We start from the raw sequence: 22,904 nt of genomic DNA, 5'->3' as shown, positions 1-22,904 counted from the left end.
CTCAACAAAGGCAAGCCAAAGGAGAACAAGTAAAGTACCCCTCAGGACCAACAAAATGGTAAGAACAACGGTAATTCTTCTTCTTCAATCTTCTTCTACACCTAGAGCAGAGAACTCTCACAGTGATAATAAAGGAAAGGCTAAAACTCAGGATACCTCTAAGTTGACACCTGATAAAAATCTCCTCAAGGAATATTAGGAGGATAGTTAAGTCTTGAAGAACGAGCCGAATATGCAAAGAAAGAAAGATGTTTTTGGATGTCACACTAAAGGTCACATTAAAAGAGTTTGTCCTAAGAAAGCACCAAAAGAAACCACAGAATCCACATCATCTATTAACGCAATCAGTGAGAACACTAATGTGTCCCAAGTTTTTAATGATCATATAGATGAGTCTCTTATCAACGTTATGGTCATGTAAATCATCAACGCATTGTCATCTTGTTTGATTCATGTAGTATGCATGATGTGATTAGTGACTCTCATGAAGAGTGCACGTTTGAAAGCTCTTCCAATAGATCCCATTGTGATCTCTGGATTTGCTCTTGGCATGCACTCTTCTTTTTCGCATGATTGTTCGGATGTGACAGTGTTAATTCAAAATGTTGGTTTTCGTCGTAAGATTGTGGTTTCTCCTCTCAAAGGATGTGATATGATTTTTGACATCAAGTGGTTTAAAGATTATGATCCACAAGTTAGTTGGAGAGAAAAAACACTCTCTCTCACAGTCGAAGGAGCACCTCTCATGGTTCTTCGCTATGACAAGCACGTTCCGTCTTTGTCATTGATCCCTCACTCTCATGTTTTGACAGAGGATAAAGCATGCAGTCTCATAGTCTCTCTCAGTACATAGTCCCACAGTCTAGAAAAGAATCAGTCATTACATGAAAAGAAATCTCTTTCTGTCATTCCTTCTCCTGAGCGCGACATGCATTTTTTGCATGATAGAGATTTGATTGTTCATAAGGATCACTCAAGCCTTCAAGTTGCTCCAGTCTGTACTGAGTACACCTTGGAGTGACCGTCAAGCTAGATGGTTCCAGTCTTATGAGCAATTTGGTGGCTTGATTGATTGTGTTTCTAGTAAAGCTAACCCAATCGCAGATATGATCAGTCACCCAAGACCGATCTTGGCTTTCCAGTCGGGGTCCAAAGAACCCATTCAGAAAGTATCTTTTGTTCAAATGGTTAGTCAGTATGCATTGTCCGAGTCTCTCATTCGTGCTCTTGTATTTTCGTCATCGTCTTTGTGTTACCTTTTCATAGGGAAGCCATATTGCATGATGCACATGATTCACTCACGGATGAGCATCAATGCATGAAGATCACTCTAGAGAAGATAAAGAGTTCGCATTCAAGGAATTCACAATGTTTCACGATTGTATGTCATGTCAATTGGTTTTGCATGTTTATTCCTTGGCAGGACATAGTCACAGCAAGAGCACTAGCACGATTGTCCATCAAGCATTGGTATTCCCTTTGTGGTTTGCCACAATTTATAGTTTTAGGTCCAACAGTCAAGATTAGATCGCACTTTTGGCATGTACTTGTTGAAAGCTTTCACACTTTGTCAGCTTTTTCTTATGCATTCCATCAGCAGTCATTTAGGAAGTATAGTCTTTTTCCAGTCACTCAACAAGTAACAGATATGTCTATGATATTGTGTTTGAAGTCCCCAAAAGAGATTCTTGAAGAAGGTGAACCCGACATCGTAGACGAAGTTGAAGCATTGAAGCCGCGAAGCAACTTATTGTCGCTTTCGACACGACCCAAAGAAGCAAGCACTACAAACCTTCTTGAAGTTCAAGAATCGCAGGACCCACGTAGCAGAGTGGACCAACGAAGAGTTATTGGTGGACTATATGGAAGCCATACAACTTGATACCAGTACATCACCTTGAAAAGGGGGGAATGTCACATGCACATCTAACCCCATGTGCATGTGGACAAGTTGTACTCCTATTTCTAGGGTTTAGGATAGCCTAGGAAGTATTCTGGCACCTTTGTGAGCCTGTACGCAAGACATGCATGTCCAGGCACTTAGAGTAGGTGCATACCCTCTGATTGCACAACCCATTAGCATTAGCATCAATACCTAGCACAAGTATAAGCACGGACCATTTTCCCCAACTATGCGTGAACCACCTCTTGGAGCATTTTTATTTATTAAAGTGATGCTTCATTTACCAAATCGTGGGATTTTCCTGGAAGCTGCCCGAACCAGTATTATGAAAGTATAAAAGCAACCCAAGGTGCACCAAAGTTAGCCAGAGGAGCAGTGAAGGAGCCTCTGAGAACCAAGCAAGACCGAGCGCCTGGTGTACCATGATCCATCAGCACCAGCATTTTGCATCAGAACCCTTGGCATCTTTACATCAGCCATCAATGTTATTGCATCAGCCTCAGCGTTTCCCAGATCAACCATCAGCTTTAGCCTCGCAAAACCCGCACCAAACCCGTAGCAGATCCTCATCACGGTCACCCTTCGCATTGCAACCACATCAGCATTTTCAGTTTTCAGCCCTCAAAACAGCCAGTGTTTTTCAGTTTTCAGCCATCGTCATCCACGACGACAGCAAATCAGCCCTTAGCCTCGCCGCATCCGCAGGGTGAGAGCGCGCGTGCGCGGAAGCATGAGAGAGAGAGAGAGAGAGAGAGAGAGAGAGAGAGAGAGAGAGAGAGAGAGACGCTGGTATGGGGAAGAGGGGGCGATTAGCCCCCCCATGACTACCAGAGCATGAGAACCTGAATACACAATAACCAGATAGTGTGGAAGTGGGTACCTCCCTTGCCCATAAATAGGTACCCAAGGGGAGGTAGGGCAAAGCAGAGAAAAATGCCTCACGACCCAACAAAAAAAGGAAATATAGGAAATATATGAGGGCGCCCGGACAAAGGTGGGCGGCCAGACAGTGTAGTGGGTAACTAGCCCGCAGACATACTAGCCGTACATGTATGCCCTAGACCTGAGTGAAGCAGCAAAATGGTGTAAATCTAACAGGCGGTACCCATTAGTATCTCTAGTGATTTCAGATTTCAGCCTCAAGCATCAGTAGCATTTTCAGATTTCAACCCATTCCTCGTCGTCGTCGGCATCGTCCGGATCGCGTCATCGTCAAGCATTTCCATTACATTGGTATCAGAGCATTGATCATAGGCCATTTCCATTACATTGGTATCAGAGCATTTGGTTTCTCTTTTCTTGCTTAAGAAGAGAAGTCCTTAAGTAGCCTATTAATGGTTGTTTTTGTTAATTATATTAGGGTAAGTGGGTATGGGATCTATTATCGGTTTTGTTGAGCCCACTATGTGGGATATGGTGCACACCTCGGAAGCTTTGGTCTTAATAATGGAGTATTTTTAGACTTGCCTACGGCTTTACCATTATTGAGCCATAAGAAGTCCAAAAGGAGCTATCCCTCGGCAACTTCACTATGTTAGACTCACTTTACTACTCTCTATAGTTAACCAATTCGAACCATGAGTGTAGATACTTAAGTGCCTATTTTCAAAGGCTAAGAGGAGTAGCAACTAAGGTTTTAAATTTCCAAAGCATACACTAAGTAAACACATAAGTTTAATTAGCATGGCTGACAATAACCAAGAGAGCAGAATGAACACTCATAACTTTGATTTTGCACATGAAGGTGCAATGATGATGCCCCCATGTTTGTTAATTATCTTGTCACTAGGTTGCAACAAGCTATGGACAACCCCACTTTGCAAGCCAAAGTTACTCAACAACTTCGAGCTTATGGGATTTCCTTTCCTCTCCAAGAGGAGAGAGGACTTACGAGGCCTCTTTATGAGACCCCCAAAAGAAGACTCTCTCCCATATGTATCATTGCCTCTCACATGGGGAGTGCAAATCAGCCCCAAATGTAGCCCTTGGTGACCATCAGCAACCCCTCATCGAGACGGATCCAAAGGTGCATTAAATCAGCCCTGGAGGTGCTTCATTTTAAAGAGTTACCGCGGTGACATTCCCCATTCAAGTTAATAGAATCTCCATTGAAGTATTGCATGTGTGTACATTCCATTTACGCAACAAAAAATACATACATATATATATATATATATATATATATACGCGCCGACACAGACACACACACACGAAAATGAAGTAAACCATCTCTCGTGCTAAGTAGCACACATTGAAGAAAGAAGTAAAGATTTGTGGAAGTGTAAAGTATAGATCTTGTCACCATTCAATTCTACTGCACTTGATATCCACATATGCAGGTCCTACGAACAGGCTCACAAGATTGCCAGTACTAATCCTCCTAGGGTTCTAGAGACTCCTATCTAGAGATAGGTTACAGAATTGGCTCTAGAAGTCGATGAAGCATGTTCACGTGGTACACAGAGCTATGTGCACGTGACAATCTATCCAACCAAGTTCTTATTTTGCTTGGATTCATCAACAAGCACCCCATCAATGTGCTTGTGGACAGTGGATGTTGCGAGCGCGTCTCGAGCTAGTAGAGAGTGAGAGGAGATGCTCACAATATACAAGGGCTTAAAACTTGATTATAATGGTGTAAATGCAATGAACTTGCCGACGATGATGACGACGACGAGACGGGCTGCAAATTGAAAACGATAGGGGCTGAAATCTGCAAATCTTCTATCTGCTATGTCGGTGACGACGGCGATGACGACGACGCGACGACGATGCGCTGAAAACGCAGATGCTGAAATCTGTGAACAGCGGGCTGAATCAGCAAACGCTGGCTGATCTGACCGTGCGCGAGGATCTGTTGCGGGAAGGTGAGATCTACAAGGTTTGGGGGCTGCAATGAGGAGTCTGACTGCTGAAAACTGAAAACGCTGATGCAAATGGGGAATTTGTCGCCAAGAAACTACAAGCGCTAGAGGCAATCTGTTGTCCCAAAAACGCTAGGGCTGATGAGGTATCTACTACAAAAACGATAAGGAGTCTGCTGCAAATTGCTAACGCCAAGCTGATCTGCAATCTGCAAAATGTTGGGGCTGATCTGCAATTGCTGAAAACGCTAGGCTTTTCTTGATGGCTAAAAAACGCTAAGTCCTCTTGCTGGGGTCCCCATAAGTTGGTAGAACTTCTTCCTTTTTTACTTGTTCTTCTTAGGGTTTAGGCCCCTTGGCTTGCATCCGTAAGTTGGCTTCATTCTTTAGGGCTTTGACACGTCAGCAATTTATGACAGATATGCAGACTTTGCACAGTAGAGATTGAGAGCGAGGAGCATTATGTATGCAGATGTAGAGCATATAAGGAGATCAAAGGCAGATAGTTTGCAGATCAGCCCACTCTACATCAGATTTTTGAGTCCAGACCAGCGACAGTTCGATCGCTTCCTCCGAGAGGCACAGCAACATCGATACTCCCTCCTTCAAGTAGCATCAGCTGTGAGAGACGAGCACCAGACACGGCTCAGAGACTTTTTTCGAAGGACCATAGCAGCACCACCACCTCCAACCATGACTCTACAGCAGGCTGAGGAGGTCCAAGCTCGCAGACGCCCACGTACCCATGGACATAGGACACCTCGCCTACACCAGAGAGAGATCCAGGAGATCCAAGAGCACTACTATAGATCTCTAGAGGAGACGCATCCGGGATTTTGCAAATCCAACCACCATCTTACGCGGATTGTTCACACCCTACCCGCCCATGAATTATGTATTACACCCTGATTATGGTACTGGATGGAGCTAGAGATAGGATAGCATTTCTTCTCATGATTGTATCTAACCCAACATATAAGATTGCATCTTTTCCTCAATTTTGGAGCTCCACCCCCACCCTTGTATCACCTTCCTCCTCCCCCGATCATTATACAGGATAGTCACTTTTACTTTTGTACCTTTTAAGTTTTATCCTTTATGGATACAGAGGACACCCACCTCATGTACTTTGATTTGTCTCATAGGCCGATTTCAGCCTTTTTTATAGACGTTTTATATTCTCTCTCTCTCTCTCTCTCTCTCTCTCTCTCTCTCTCTCTCTCTCTCTCTCTCTCTCTCTCTCTCTCTCTCTCTCTCTTTTGTACCTTTTAAGTTTTATCCTTTACGGATACAGAGGACACCCACCTCATGTACTTTTATTTGTCTCATAGGCTGATTTCAGCCTTTTTTATAGACGTTCAAAATTCTCTCTCTCTCTCTCTCTCTCTCTCTCTCTCTCTCTCTCTCTCTCTCTCTCTACGCTTCTACATCGTCGACTTTGACATGGTATCAGAGCTGAGAGTGTTGAACTAGCACGCAGTGAAAGAGGATCTCTTGCCCCTGAAGGATTGGGTCGACGGTGTGTTGCTTCAATAAACGCAGTGTTTTCTTTGGTGCCTTGACAGCAGCATCATTTTGAAACGCACGCAGCGGCGCCTTCCCACGTTGATTCCAGATGGCCGCAACGCTACCATTTTGATATACTTGCCCTTGTGTCCCTTAGCGCCACTATGACCCCCCTCCTGAAGGCTTCGTTTTGAGACGCCTTGCAACAGTGCCCCTTTCTCCTACTCGCGAGCCAACATTTCTAGATGCCCTAGTGGCAACCCCCCTTGCTTCCTCCCACCATTGGCGCTTTGAAACGTCGACTGTGGTGCTTCTAGCTTTGGGTGAGTGCACTCCAACGACGACAATGGCGTCATGAACAAAAGATCAGCTCCTGCCTTGGTAAATTTGGAGCTCTTCTGATGGGGTGTTTTTGTTTGAGTTTGCCTTGGAGAACCCTTTTTTGTGGAGCAGCTTAAGAGATTCTTTGAAGCCTTTTTGGAATGTGAGAAAGAAGACAATCCATTTCTCGAAGGACAGAATCTCATTGGCCATAGTCTTTCTAAACTCCTGGAGTTCTCCCATTAATGGACGTGGTGCAAGAATAACAAGAATGCGTATTGGCAAAAGAAAGATCCAGCATGATATAAGAGGGAATATAAAAATTGAAAGAGCCAATAAAAAAGTAAAAATAGGTGGTAGTCGACTCAGTGTCACAAGAAACGTTTCCTTTGTTTCGTTGTTTCGAAGATACCAAGAAGAAACAACAAAATCCATAAGATTGTAGATTACACAATACCTAAAGATGACCATTTCAATATAAGATTACAAGTTCTTAATCTACTAGATCCTAAGCATAATCATATTCCTCTATGCTAGATCTTGTGAAATATCTCTCTTGCTCACAAGATTGATTCAAATTCTTTGAGCTACTTATATGTTTATCAAATTAGCATGATAGAGCATTTCCTTACAAAAGGTTGTTAACGTTGAACCATATAGAAAACTAGCAAGCCATAGGTAACATACGATGTATGTACAATGAAAGAACTTGTATAATGCCACAATGTGACAAGTCCTTGTCAGCATTAGGAAATTCTAAAACTACATACAAAAGAAAAAATCATCAAATGTTAAATAGTCCTTTTGACATCTTGTTTTGTCTTTATTTAGAATCATTTCAAGTGTTCCGTTTTGTTTCAAAGAGACAAAAGAGGTTTTCATGTTGCTATGTTACAGTGGAACAAATGGGTGCAGTTATCTGCTGGAAAGAACCAATGATTTATCAGGGTAGTGTGCACGCCGCACGGTTGGATATCATAAAATTGCAATCATCACCTTCCACGAATTAAGCATGTATTGTTCCAAGGTGATCGCAGACTAGGTCGACAAGACAATTCCAATCCATGGATGTTGTCACAAAGATTTTCTGCATTTTGTGGGGTTTAAGATCCCCCATGGTGGTCAAATTGGTACTGCCTCAATTGTACGTAACTGATCGCCCTTCTTGCAAGAACAAGAGAAATGTTGTGCTTCGATATCACTGTAACTGGCCAACACCGCGTGCCAGAAGGATAAGTACTAAAACTGACTTGAAACAAGGCGGAAAACTGTCAAACACTGCACAAAAGAGAATCTACAAAGGATGGTAAGAGGCAGAGTTCCTCTCAGAGATGATTGGCCCCCAACTGGCGTCCTGGAAGTATATTTATTCAAGCAAAGTGTACAAGCCTCTCTATTCAGAGAGGCCACTCTCACCATCTGAGTGCCACTAGCACCAAGGCTCTTGGCTAAATGCAACTTTCAAAAACGACTTCTAAAATTAGTTTCAAGAAAAGCACTGTTAAAAAGAACTTAAAATTACAGCACTATGTATGTTGACTTTCAGCCCATAGGCTTTGTCGGGGGAAAAAGCAACCCGTCGACAGCTGCTACGTCAGTTTCTTGCCTCTGTGCAGTTCCGAACTTTCAGACCCGAAGCTTCCTTCTCCTAACAGGTAGCCCAACCCTATTTTTGCATGCAAGCTCTCAAAGTTGGCCCAAAAAGATGTCTCAAGCAATATCTGATCTCAATGTAGCAAAAGATGTCTCAAGCGACGTCTGATCATAATTTTGCAAATGTTCACAACCAACATAACTACAATACAAGATATCCAAACCAGAACAAAACATTGATCAACTAGTCAGACTTCCTTTAACCAAAAAAATTCCTGGCATATGCGAACATGTATTCTCCGCATCCGAATAGTCCTTGAAGAAAAGGAATGAGTTTTAAGTGACATATTATACACATCACATTCACCTTAAGATTTTGAACAACAATATCTGAAACAGTCAAAATCTGTACCTCATAGCCAATCCAAGCAACTGAAATGACCACAGAAACTGCCAGGGCGTTTGTAAACTTCCTGTATAGCTCTAACTTTGCAACCATTCGCCTAGCCTGCAAAATGGAACATACACAATATTTTGAAGAATAAAGATGAAGAGTTAAAGACTCCTTTTTCAGCTTTGAGTTAAAATAGTCACTCACTATCAGAAGAAAACTGACACTACAAACTAGACTTTTACTTATAGTAATTCTGTTTGAAAAAGCACATTTTAGAATAGACACAGCTTGTTAATTCACTCTACCTGAAGTTTTTCAAGGGTCTTTGACAAAGAAGTGAAAATCCAAAGAATAAAGAAAGCATCCAAAATTGCAACCGGAAGAACCAGAAAAAGTCTTGCTTTTCCAGAAAGATCATTGATAGTTCCCACATGTTCAAAGACATCCAGTACTTCTGCTGCTATAAAGTAGGTTGCACCAAGAAGAATCACTTTGGATGTAAGACCCCCTAAAGTTGGCCTGACAACACCATAGCCCATTGAAACCACCAATATAAGAAGACGAGACAGAGTTTTCTTCACTGTTCCAAAAGTTACTGCCCAGAAGGTGATGCCTATGGGTCGACGCCCAGTAACGTTGAAGTTTGCATATTCGAAATACCAAAGGGTGACTTCAAACATGCCCAGTGCTATGATGGCCGTCAGGTAGTTTTGCAAAGCAAGAATGTCTCTCCAATACCTTATATACTGGGACATCCAGGCAACTCCAAGTACAAGGTAGGCCAAAGACATCAGACCGTAAAATGTCATCAATGGTGCCATCCTCCCAGGCAAATATCCAGAAGGATTTTTCCAACGTGTGGTCCCATCTATAACCAGCCCTTTCAGCTGTGGATCACAAAATATAAAATAAAGATTGTACATGCCTGTCTTAGTGATATTCACATTCTCAGCTTGCATAGAGGCCTCAAGTGAGTTTCCCTTGAAAAAAATTGGGATCTGCAGAGGCCAGTTAGGGTTATCAGAGGGCCTTAATATTACCTCCCCCTGTTTACAACCCTCAACTTTGGCCAGATCTGGAGTACAACAGATTGCAATTCGCCCCCCATAAGCAGATCCTCCAATTTTATCCCGATCAGAAGCCTCAAACAAGATTGCCTGCACAAGGCCATTGCTAGATTCATATTCCGTGTGCCGTGCTGCAGACTCCTCAGTCCGCCGAAACTTTATATGATCAAACCTGTTGCATTCCAAAATAAAATTGTAGCTAGTCAAAATGTGAGTATGCAAGCTAAACACTGTGAATTTCCTCTTAAACTGAGCAGCAGCTTCAACCAATGCTTAAAGCAGAGCACTTTAAAAATAATTTTTTCTGTTATGAAAATAACCCATGATCAAAACCAAACTGAAGGCGTGACTCTCATAATTGACTACCATGGCATATCTTGCTTGCTCTTCAAAATCTAAAAGTTACTGACCCTCCTTCGAAAGTCCTGAGAGCACACACATTTCTAAAGTGCAATGTAGAGCCCCCTCCAAGTAACCACCCAAGGCATATCAGATTGATTCGAGCAAGAAAGTATAACTGCATCACCTACAGTCGGTCATATTGACAAATATGAGATGGTAATTGAAAGCAAGCACTATGTGTTGCTATCCATGCTCAATAACTTGTTCTGTTCCTGCAGCTCTTTAGATTCCTCATTGTTTCATGAACTCCACTATTTGCTAGTGTCTCAACCTCCTGATAGAAGTAACAAAAAAGAGAGAATTTCAAAGATTACTGAGTGAAAACGGACCCTCCCAAGTGCTTGCAATCCATTCTTTGTGCTCAAGACTGGTCAAGTGCCTCCGCTATAGAAGGCACCGCATAAGTGCCCAGAACTTGGAAAGCAAACACCTTGAACCTTGGAAAATGACACATTGCATTCATGTGCCATAAGTTCTTCACTAGCTTTTCGAGATAGACCTTCAAAATCTGAAGACAGAACTTATCTGCAGGATCTGGAAACTGGAATACTTTTCAAGGCCAAGTCTTAATGGTACAAAAGTTCAAAAAGCTTTCTTTCTGAAGTCGCTCGGAAAAATTTTTAATAAGAGGCCCCTGTAATCACATTATTTTCCTTGATCTAAATTCGCAGAAGCAGAATGAGTCCACTTTGAGACATCACAATGCACCACCCACAAAGCTAATCAACAACAGCATTCATTCTGATCCAAACTCAGAAGAGTGAAGTATCTAATCTCCAAAAATCTATGATCATGAGATACTTACCCAATATATGATCTCCCATTCGCGACACCATAGCTAGAAGTGGATGCGTGTATGCCCTCGCTGCCTCCATAGAAAAGGTAAGCATTTCCATTTTCAACGAAGGCCCCCTGTCTGTACTCGTGAATGGAGCTCTCGGCTCCTAGCATGAAGGATAGGATGCAGAGACACAAGAAAAGCCTCTGCTCTAGCATTCCACTGCTGCATTTCAACTTCTCCATCACCAGAAGTGATAAAATTCCTCAGCTCGGGATACTTCAAAGGAAAGGAATCAAGCGGAGTGAGAGAGCTATGCCTGCTGCGTCTGTTGAAGACGACGAAGTTCACTTCTGCGGTGAAAGCTTGTCCGGAGAGGGGAGAGAGATCGTTGTGTGTGTGGGTATGTTGGAAATGTGTGTATTTGGGGTTTCGACATAGCTTTGCACGATGGCACCGTGGCACGCCACGCCAAGGACGACTACACTTTCTTTACATTGATTACTTTAACAACGTTGAAAAGCGCTCTCAAAGCAAAAGAAGCGACTCTCTTATTCAGGTCCCTGTCACACGCTATCGATTAATAATCGGACTGAAGGCACGTGGATAAGCTAAAAGCTTGCAACGTGATTAGCCGAAGTATGTGTTCGCCACTGATGGTCAACCCTGACCCCTCGGATGAAGTGGTAGGGAGAGTGGACGTTAGTTGGCAAACTACGTCCACTGCTCTATGTAATGGTGTCTGCTCAGAGCGGAGCACCTCATTGGGTCTGGTAGGCTTGCACCTCATCCAAACTAATGAGTATGTCATGGGCCTTAATTGGTAAGCCTAATAAGATTTTCTCAATCGTAGAGTGAGCCACTTGGACAAATTCAGGCCCTTAAAACAATATGGGAAAAAAGAATCTGTCCGTGAAATGATAAGCTTGATAAGATTTTTCAAATGAGAATTTTCCCTTTTTTAATCATGGAATGAATGATTCTGACAAATTTGAGTCCTAAAAACAATCTAGGAAAAGCTTAGTAAGATTTGCCAAATGACATTATTCCCTCTCTTAATCCTGGAGTGAGTGACTTGAACAAACCCGACCCCTTCAAACAATCTGGGAATAGCATTCGTCCATGAAAAGGTGAGCTTTATAAGATTTGGCTAATGAGATTTTCCCCTTTCTCAATTATGGAGAGAGCCACTAGGACAAATCCGAGCCTTTCTTAAATAAAATCTTCCAAACGTGCAAAAATATTCCATTAAAAAAGGGGGGAAATAGAACAAAAAGATGTCATAAAATCTAATAACTAACCAACCCAAATGATTTTCTCATATTAAACTAATCATTTATTGTGGGAGAATAAACGAGAACAAGGGTTAGAATATAGACATGTGCTTATGGATCTATCTCAACACATAGCTAAGGTTAAAGGGGTCCAAATGAGAGATGGTCTTTCAAAGAGCAAGGCTAGCTAATGGAGCTTTAAAATCTTAGGGTTAGCTTCATTAAAAACCTCCAAAGGTTAGTGTTAAAAGTCCTTTGACCTTAGGCAAGCTAGGGTTGTGCTTGAGGTGGGAACCCAGCCCAAGCTTGAGACGCTTGTTGTGCTTGCTGACTAAGGTGCTTGAGGTGCTTAATGACTAAGGTGCTAAGGTTCTCCATGACTAAGGTGCTTGAGGGGCTTGAGGTGTTCCACAAAGTCAAATATTTCCCTACTCATGAGGGGACGAGCCCTCATTGTAGGAGCATGAGAGAGAACACACACACCCTCACACGAGGCAAGCTTGGTCTAAAGAAGCAACTAGGACACATGTCAAGTTCCTCTTCATGTTCCCCTCATGGTGTGCCTAAAGCCTATTGGTTGGCCTCTCAAGGGGTCCAATGATAATTTAGTTAATTAAATTAATTGTTTCTGCATTTATCAAATCCTCTCTCTCAAAGGGGAAAGGGGGACACTTGTCTCAAGGCTAGCATGGTTGCTTGATGTGACTAAAGCATGTGATTGGCTAGGCTTGTAGGGGTCCAATCAAATTTTAGCTTGAGCTACAAGGAGGGGTCGACCAAGAGAAGCTAGGTGTGTGCTTGGGGGGTATACTCTCTCTCACACACTCACAAGCTCATTCTCACTTGGGCAAAGTGCAAGAACTCCATCTCCTTCTCCAAGCTTGTTGAGAAGTTGAGAGCCTACACCAACACTCTTGGCTATGGAATGCAAATCCAACCAAGAGCCATGCTCCAATGCTTAAGCTTGACATCTTCTTCATCTTCATTATATGCTATTATGTTATGCTAAGCAGAAAGAGTGATGATAGGTGAGGAACTATTTAATTCCCACTAGCTCTCTCCACCTTTGAAGGTGTTTGAGGCCTTGGGACTGAGGCCAGGGATGGTTAATGATTTTTACAAAGATTATGTTATGCTCGTGATGCATGAAGCTTTCAATTTCATTGCATCATCCAGTCTCTCTTGATGGGAGAATCTATAATACAAAAGCCTATTGGAGGGGGGACCGCGGCTCCACATAAATACGGTCCTCAAATTATTTTCAAGTTCTCTAACTCTCTGTCTCTCTTGCAAAAGTATTGTTCATGCCAAGTTAATTAAGTATAATGATTGTGTTGCTACGACTAATTAAGTTCGCCCTCTATGTTCTCAAAGTAGTCTCACAAAAAAGCTCACTCTAATTCTCTTAATTCCGCTATTCTCAAAGTTCATGGGCCATTTCTATTACATTCGTATCAAAGCTATTGGTTTCTCTTTTCTTGCTTAAAGAGAGAGGTCCTTAAGTTGTCCATGAAAGGTTGGGCATGTTCATTGCAATAGGGTAAGTGGAACAGGGATCTATTAGCTTGGTTGAGAAGGACTTAGTTCAAGGTACACCGTGTTGGGAACTATAGTCTCAATAATGGAGCCTCTCGAGGCTTAACCATTATTGAGCTACAAGCAAGCTCAATTGGAGCCATAGTCAAGAGCAATGTTAGACCCTCTCCACTAGTCTTTGCAATCAACAGTGTCTAAACCACGGGTGTGGCTACTTGAGGACTAATTTTCAAAGGTAAAGAAGAGTAAAGACTAAGGTTCCTTAGGGTACCAAAGCACGTAGTAATCTATGCATAAGTTTAATTAGCATGGCTGACAATGACCAAGAGAGTAGAATGAACATTGATAACTTTGATTTTGCACATGAAGGTTCTAATGATGATGCCCCCATGTTTGTTAATCACCTTGTTACTAGGTTGCAGCAAGCTATGGACAACCCTGCTTTGCAAACCGAAATTACCCAACAACTTCGTGCTTATGGGATTTCCCTTCCTCTCCAGGAAGAGAGAGAGCTTAGGGGGCCTCTTGATGAGACTCCCAAAAGAAGACTCTCTCCCATAAGAGAAAAGGAATCCAAAGAAGGAGAAAAAAGTGAATCCCTAAGTTCCTTTGAAGATGTGGCTCCACAAAGACAGCGGTCTAGACGATCACCAACTCCTCCCAAGAGGAAACGGTCAATCCATAGTCCTTCTCCTCGTCACTCCGAAAGGGACGAGAGAAAACAAAGGAAGAAAAGGGCAAGAAAGAGGTCACCCTCTTCTCCTTCTGCTTCCATATTCCTCCTCTTCCAACGAAAGCAATAGATATTCTCCTAGAAAATACAAGAGGAGAGGACACCACAAATATTACCTTGCATGGTGAAGGTCCCAAAAGCTCAATAAGTTCAAAGAGGGAGGAAAGAGTATCTCTTTTCTCACCTATGATGGCCTCTTTGGTGCTATCGACAAAGTATTGGCCTTCATCCAGCAATTTGATACGGCCTTTGGAGACGAGGGCTTGACGAAGTCCTCCAAGCTACACCATGTAGCTATGCACTTCCAAAAATCTGCTCGTCAATGGGGGGCTAGCCTTTGTGGCAATGGTGAAGCCCCAAAGACAGGGAAAATTTTATGAGTTTCCATCATGAAGCAATTCCTTGCAAGCGATGCAAAGGAAAAAGTGCTTACTGAATGGCGGAGTTTGAAGCTTCTCTCCTATGAGTCTATCCACAAATATGTGGACAAGTTTTGGGATTTACATCTCAAGGCTATCGTCTTTCAAAAGATAGACTTTGCCGAGCAAAAGCAACAATTATGTGCGGGATTACCTGAAGAGATGGCCAAGTACGTCAACTCCCAACGGCCTGGTTCTATCATCGAAGTAATCCACCACACTATGGTTGCTTTGCACATCAGTTTTCAACAAGGGGCTAGAAGGAATGCTAAGCCCATGGAAAGCAAAGACAAAAGTGATGCAAAGGGAAAAACCAATGCCAAAAATTCTTCCCAGGGCAATAACAACAACAATCGATCCAAGGAGAAGGGAGTTTACAAAGGTAGAAATAAATTCTCTCCTGAAGAGCTAGAAGCTTTTTGTAAGGACCACAAATGTTTTAAGTGTGGGGAGCAAGGACATGGTTATCGTTCTTGCCCCAAGACAAATGCCCATAACGAGACTCCTAGAGCTTCCACGATTGAAGCTCCAAAAGAGGATGCTCATTGTAAAGGTCACCTCTATCCTATGCTTGGGGAAAGGTAAGGGAGAATGATGCCTTCATTTTGTTTGACCCTGGCTCTACTCACAACTTCATATCAATGGAGTTGGCCACTAAGTTGGGCATTCAAGCTTTCGAGATGGGAGATGCAGTAACTGCCGATGAAGCTTTAAAGGGACAACAAGCCTCCGTTACTTCCTTGATTGGGAAGTTGAGGCTTCATATCCAAAGCTACATCGACAGAAAATACTTTTCTCCAACATGAGGATGTTATCCTAGGGGCACCATGGTTCAACCACATGGCTGCCAACATGAAGTTCTCTGAAAGGAGAATCTACTTCAACTACAGGGAACGAGCATGTATATAGATCCTAGTGAGTCTGGTCGTACTATACCACTTTTAAATTCTCCTGCTTTTGACAAATCAATGAAAAGCTCAGTTTCTGCATACATGATTTTTGTCAAGGAGTCCCTAAAAGGTCCTAATGTTTCATCAAATATAAATGTTAGGAATCAAGAAGAATTAAACTTGTCTAATTTTCTCAATGGATTCCAAGATATGTTCATCAATGATATCCCTATGGACTTACCTCCAAAATGAGGGGATGATGACCATCGAATTGAGCTCCTACTAGGAAGCTCACCGCCTAACAATCCTACTTATCCAGTTTCCCAAGCTCAACAAGAGGAGATCATGAGGCAAGTACAATAATTTGTAGACAAAGGGATGGTGAGGCCTAGCTCCTCTCTTTTTCGTTCTCGAGTCCTTTTAGTGCATAAGAAAGATGGTATACACCGCATGTGTGTGGACTATCGAGCACTAAACCATATCACTATCAAAAATAGATTTCCCGTATGTGCGCGTATGTCGCACGTGTCAATGCAAGGAACTTGCCGATACACCGCGTGCGAGCCACAAATGGCTCCAAGCACACAACAAGCCTAAACTAGTAAGCTCAAAGATGGCGTTGGTGTGTCACTCACCGCTCTACGCTTCCTGTCGTGAAGGATTCCTCGTTGTGAAGAAGAGGGAGACGCCGCTACGCCGCGCTCAACCGCCACGCCGCCGTCGTGCCGCCGCAATGCTCGATCGCACTCTCTCTCTCTCTCTCTCTCTCTCTCTCTCTCTCTCTCTCTCTCTCTCTCTCGCATACACACACACAAGGAGATGAAGAAGAAAAAAGATGGAGATGGAGCAAGAGCACTCTTCAATTGCATAAATGAGAGAATAAGTGAATTTTAGGTTTAGTTGACTTTTATATGAGCTCACCTCATTCACACTTGGGCGCCCATGCTTAGCCAACTAATCCCTTGAATGTTCCAGTTAGAGTGCGCCCCTCATCGGCAATCACTCTTACCCTTTTCCTATTGGACCGACAAGCCCAGTACCTGACTCTACCAAATAAATAATACGATGTCCGTTGTAGGTGATAGGAATGTGCATGAGGGTTAACATGCCCCCCTTCCCGATGTAGATTTTGTCCTCGGAAGCTATTGAGTTGAAGCTCGTTCGTTGAGGTGGAAGAGCATCTGAGATGAATGTCCTTAGCCTCCTTCAGTCATCACTGCAAAATCAAACAACATTGGCACAGTAATTGCATTCTCATAAGCGATTAAAAAGCATATGCAATTATAGGCAGACAATTTGGTTGGTAACAAAATTTTAAACCTTTTGTCAGTATAAACATTAAATTGCAATATAATCAAACGCATAAACAGCTATAAAGGTAAAAAATTAAACAAGTCTGGGGTCTCTAATTTAACGATCGAAAGGTACTAAAGATCGACTTTTAATACCATGGGTAAGCTTCTTAATTTTCTCTGGTCAATTAAGTTGTTTAATCGCGAGAGCCAAGTATTTCATGTTCGAGGGCTGACTAGAGGCTATACCTAGAAGACCTTGTAGTTAAGCTACGATAAAAGAAATTGCTCATGAAATCATCGTCTGACTTATTTACTTTTCTTTGACCCCCCAAAGTCTTTTCACAGTGATTCAATTTTAATGTGTGTGCTTATTTTGTATGCCTTGGGTTTTTTGCTTTTCAAGGCTCTAGTACCATAGGCGATACATGTGAGTGAAGTACCCAATCAAGCTGAGATTTCTCTTCCAGCTTAAAATTTTACATTGTGGCACTTTGATTTTTTGTTTGTTCGTTTTCAGTATTTTAATTTTGTAACTTTGGGGGGTCATATGACACTATTACACCTCCCAAGGCTCATCACACTAGTAAACTCCCTTTATAATACTTAAGCTAAAGGTCAATAGGGACTAAGCCCACTAGAAAGCCCTAGTACATTTCACACAATGCTGCTTAAACCGGATTAAGAACCTAAGTAACCATTGATTATTAGTAAGGCATTCCCCATGGTATTAAGAGGAGATCTCTAACGCCTAGCTTGGTCAAACTGGCTTAGTCGGATTGCTTGATTTTTAAACCTAGACAAGTGATTATGACAAAAAATTACATTGAATTTAATGTTTGGTACTAAGTAAATGTGTTGAATATTATGCTAACAATCACAATTAAAGCAAACAAACATGGATGCGAAAAGATAAGGGGCAATGCTAATGGACAAGAAACACCTGTTTGTGTTCATGATAGCGCTTGATTTGAAAAGTGGATGAGAGAAATATTCCATGAAGGTCTAAATACTAACCACAATAACACGTTCCTGTACACACAAAGAAACACAAAGAATACCTCTAGGAGGCACATCAGTGAGAAAAAGGAACTTTGCTAATCACTCAACTCTAAAACAGACACACTCCTATTGTACTAATCCTACCTACCCTCCATCACTTGAGTGATGAGGATCAAAGGTGTTTTATGGCATAGGTTTTTGTTTCAGTGTACCGGATGCGAATGTGTAGGTTTGAGTCAATGTTTTGACTTTTATTGTGCATACTCGTTTGCTATTTGCTCTTGCTCTTTTTTTTTTGGTGAGTATAAGGCTTTATATGTACATTCCCTAAGGTTGGGAGATTGAGAGGTCAAGGAGGAAGGTTGAGAGGGGAGTGAGTGAATGATGACTGTCAGCAAACACTCCCCCCTTCCTTGGGTAGATCATATCGTTTAAAATGTGCTCGTCACCCTTTGAAACCAATTGTTCCAATTGGTAATAGGTGAGGATTTTTGCCAGTAGTTTTCTATTACCTTAGGTGCCTCATCGAGTTGCAAGGGTGGTAAGGTACTCTCCCAGGATCGAACTTGAAGTGGTTCATCATTTGATTCTTGAACACTGGGAGGTGTGGATTCCTTTGTAGCTTTATGGAGGTCCACTATTGTAGGTGGAGGCTGTGGAGAAGCTTTTACCTCTATGGATGCATTGCATGAGGAACTAGAAGCTTCATGGGACTCCCCCCTTCCTGAGCTAGGTGGAACAAATCGTTCTTTCTTTAGTACCCAAACTAGCTCTGGAGCGGGTGTGTCGCATTCTGTCATTTTTTCCTTTCCGCGATCTTCAATTTGTTTTGGAGCCACAGGATTGAGCTCACATGGGCCCGGTGACAAGTGAGAGCACAATTTACGTTTTGGCACCCAGATTTGATCATTTCCTTCATAGTAGCCTTGGGCTTCCAATAGTCGTTTAGGTATCCATTGCAACGTTTCTATACATGTTTTGGAGCGAGTGGGATGTTTTTTACAAGGCTTCTGTTTTTTAGCACTGGCTATGGTTGCTAAAGAAGCTTTAGGGACCCACTTGTATGTTTTCTTCATTATATTAGGATGAGTCTTGTCATAAGCTATATGCATTGCTTGTAGCATATTTAAGGGTACAGGCATTTCATCCCCCTCAGGTGTTACCCAGGTTGTCCCCTTGTTTCCCCAAGTGTCTATGGTTGCTTCTAGGTAGACCCAATCCACATTGTCCGACTCAGTCATCCCAGGTACTACATCCATATAAGGAGAATCTTCCCCAACATCAGTGTCCGCTTTACACGTGTAACAATACTGCAATGGGACCGAGTGAACTGTTGTTTCCTAGAGGATGTGCTCGACCAGTCACAAGATCCACTCGAATGACAGAATCTTGGAATTGCAAGTAGACATGGTTTTTAGACCAGTCATGTACCATTTTTGCTTCCCTCATGAAAGGACGTCCTAAGATCATCTCCGATGCCATAGTGTGTTCGGAGAAATCCATAACAATGAAGGTACTCCTTATTTTATGTCCAAAGACCTTGATCTTGAGATCTTCTAGCATCCCAATAGGTTTAACAATAGACCCATTGGCTATCTTCACTACTATGGTTGTGGTCGCAAGGTGAGGTCTTCCCATAGTTTCCCAGCAATTTTTAGTCACAATGCTAACCCCAATGCCACCATCAAGGATTCCCTTCACAGTTAATCCCTTAGTAGTGATTGGTATGGTCGCATTGGATTCATCACCCTCAAAGTATTGTCCCAACTTGTTAACATGTATTTCTATAACAAGGTACTCATCTAGGTTGGGTTGTGGATCTAAGTGTTCCTCCTCTATTGGCATCTCCCCAGCTCCATCCATCTGTGCAAATTGTGGTAGCCCAAACTTTAGTTCTCCATTGAGGAAGGCACGAAGAGCTGAGACTAGCTCAGGGTCTTTATATAGTTTGGACATGATGGTGGTTCTAACTTCTGAAGACATGAAATCCATCAATTTGGCAATGTTTCACGGCACCTTTTGGCCTTGAGTCCCTTGACGTGGGGAAGATGGGATCTCCATTTCTTCGATAGGATCAAGTAGTCTCTCTGTAAACATTCTTTCCATCAAGAAGTGAGCACGCCCACTTTCCCATGACTTTAAGTCACTTTCTTCTTGGATGACACTAGGTATGGCTAAGGGTCTATGGTCTTGGTGAGGTTGTTGTTGCGTAGGGAACACGGTGTCTGTAATTTGGATCTTCCTAGGTGTTGGTTCTAGATCCCTTTGGGTATCTTCTACCAAACTCCTTAATTGCTTGACTCGCTCAATCTCCTCTGTAGGGTTTGGATAAGTTCCTATCTTCTTCTTGGATCCTGGCCATTGTGGCTCATGAAGATCTTCCTTGTTGGTTTCTATCTTAGTGGTCGTTTTGGTCTCCATGGTTTCTCCTGAATCAGAATCCTCTTCAACGTCATTCATATATACGGGGTCGTCACCAGTCCCTATGTTGGTCTTTGAACTGGGGTCTGACTTCGCTGCTTTTTGCGATCTCTTCCTTCGTGTTTTCTTCTTTTTTTGAGATTGGGCAATTGATGCCGTGTCTCTTTCCTCAAGAATATAGTTTTGTTTTTGGAGCATCGATCGTGTGAGTACGTTTACTGGTACCACAGGTGTACTTTGTGATGGCTCCTCGGTAACTTCAATCAAGTTTAACGGCGTGATCTTCGGTGCATTTGGATTATTTGGACATTGGGCAATCAAATGATTGATGCCACATCGATTACACATGAGTATCGGCATTGTAGACGTGCTCACTTGATTGGTTTGCATTAGTGTGGCGTTCTTTTGTAGCCTAATAGGACACTCGACTACACGATGTGGACCTCCACACTCATAGCATTGAAGAGGTGGTCTCTTAGCAGTGTAATTGATATTTTGGCCTCTTGCCGCAAGTGCAGCTACTTGATATACAGGTTTGACTTGTCCCCAATAGTCCTCCATATAGTATTGTGGACTTTCTTCAAGCACATCCATCCCATAGGCAATATTAGGATCTATATGTTCCTCACAGCCTTCCAAACAAGCAATAGATGACTCACAACCCATTTGATTCACAGAAGTGATTCTCGGATGTGGTGGTTGCAGTCCTACCACTGGAGGTGGTAAGGGTGTTGTTTGAACAACATTTTGGGCCCTAGGGACCATGTGTTGTGATGTTTGTTCAAGAGGTGGGGCCGGCATCAATGCAGGCACTCGAGGTGTGTCTGTCCATGCTAAGGTTGGTCTATTGGCCATTCACGCTTAAATACTATGCAATCCTTAGCTTGATGACCATACCTTCCACAGGCATTGCAATTCCCATTGAATTTTAGTCTAAAAGTAGGACATTCACTGGTACTATGCGGTCCATAGCATACTGAGCACCATTGTTGCTCCCTTCTTGGATACATATGATTGTTTTGCGGAGCACGATTATCTCTAAGACTCTCTTGAATAGCCTTGGTGAGATCTGCTAAAGTCATCTCAGATATCTTTGGCTCCTTAGCAATAGGATTTAAGGTCATTTGTTGATGCCCTGATGCTTGCGAGCTAATAGATTTAGGCTCAAAAGACACTCTTTCTCCTTGAATCATTAAATTATCCTCCAATTGGATAGCATTAGTGGTGACTCTTTCCCGAGTGGTGATACCTCTAATGACTAGGCCATTGTAGATATCCTCATGTCATAACCCCCTAATGAATCTATCAAGAAATTGGTTATTGTTGAAGCGCTCATTTGGATTACAACGAGAATTCAAATGCTTCAAGCAACTTACAAAGTCTCTCACCGACTCTCCTTCCTCCCGTTGGGCTTTCTGGAGCTAAGAGGCTACACCCCAAAGTACTCTCTCTCGTATGTATTCTTTTAAGAACAGTCTCCTAAGAGTAGGGTACATCATTTTTTCTTCCACCCTTAGGGTTCTATACCAATCCCCAGCCTTTCCACTTAAAGTTAGGCTTAAAGCATTGCTCTTATGTAGGTCATTGTGTTCTCCTAGAGAATCGCATATTTGTTCAAACACTTCGATATGTTTTCTCACATCCCCGTCTCCACTAAATTTTTGTGTGAGCTTGGCTATTTGTACTGCCTTACTTCTAGGCTCTTTATCAGGCGTGTTACGCATATTCTCAGCAATAGATCGACCAATAGCTTGAGCAAATGTTGCCAAGTCACCTAAGTGAGCAGGCGCCGTGGGTGAAGGCGCTCCAAAGACTACATGTGGAGTAAGTATTGGCATTGGGCTTGGCGCATAGGAAGCCCTTGGGTTCCACGTTGGGTACCATGTTGTGCCATGTGGTGGGCCAAAGTTCATATGTGTGGCCCTAGGCATATCAGACGTCGGATGTGACATGCTAATGCTAGCCAGTATGGTCCCATGGAAATAAGAGCTTGGGTGTTGTGGTTGTGGAGCATAGGTAGTTGAAACAATGGGAGGAGTAGGGACTACATGAGTATGAGGACTCATGGGTGTATACGATTGGTACACACTTGTAGATACTATTGTAGGCATTGAGCTACCATGTAGTGGTGCTTTACTAACAAATGAGGTCCATGGCACGTTTCTCGGCATGCCCATCATTGGGGTAGGCATGGTAGCCGTGGTGTCATCAAGGGAAAGATGAGTTAGACTTGGAAAGGTGAAGCTATCACTTGTGGGCTCAGATTGCATTGAGAGCCCTGGAGAAACAATATATGGAGGATCCATCGGACTTACCGAGGGAGTCTTTATTTGCGATAAGGTCGGCTGTTTAGCCTTTCCTATATCTAAGAATCTCATGAGACCCATTGAAGGCATGTTGATCCCCTTGTTCTGTCTCTCTAACTCAATGACCCTATGGATGACCTCACAAACTCTTTGTTGTTGATCCTCCACACTAGTAGCGCCCATTGTGGATTGTAGGACATCTA

The 22,904-nt window shown here is 42.7% G+C and overlaps 1 protein-coding gene across 2 annotated transcripts in view; it reads right to left on the bottom strand.

Annotated features, from left to right (window-relative positions):
- The window catches only part of LOC147420362 (uncharacterized), a 34,639-nt gene extending 23,340 nt beyond the window's left edge, over positions 1–11,299 (bottom strand). The window contains exons 1-3 of one of the 2 annotated variants that reach the window (XM_086504223.1): positions 10,856–11,299; positions 8,887–9,820; positions 8,600–8,695 (exon numbers count right to left, since the gene is read on the bottom strand). In XM_086504223.1, coding sequence (XP_086360349.1) covers positions 8,600–8,695; positions 8,887–9,820; positions 10,856–11,073 — 1,248 coding nt within the window. In that variant the 5' untranslated portion in view covers positions 11,074–11,299. The remainder of the gene's footprint in view (positions 1–8,599; positions 8,696–8,886; positions 9,821–10,855) is intronic. The other variant, XM_086504222.1, reaches the window with a different exon arrangement.
- Between the last annotated feature and the right edge of the window lie 11,605 nt (positions 11,300–22,904).

This window comes from Adiantum capillus-veneris, chromosome 28 (genome assembly GCF_014529385.1).
Source record: "Adiantum capillus-veneris isolate H3 chromosome 28, ASM1452938v2, whole genome shotgun sequence".
Classification (NCBI taxonomy): domain Eukaryota; kingdom Viridiplantae; phylum Streptophyta; class Polypodiopsida; order Polypodiales; family Pteridaceae; genus Adiantum; species Adiantum capillus-veneris.
This window is presented reverse-complemented; position numbering and strand designations above follow the sequence as displayed.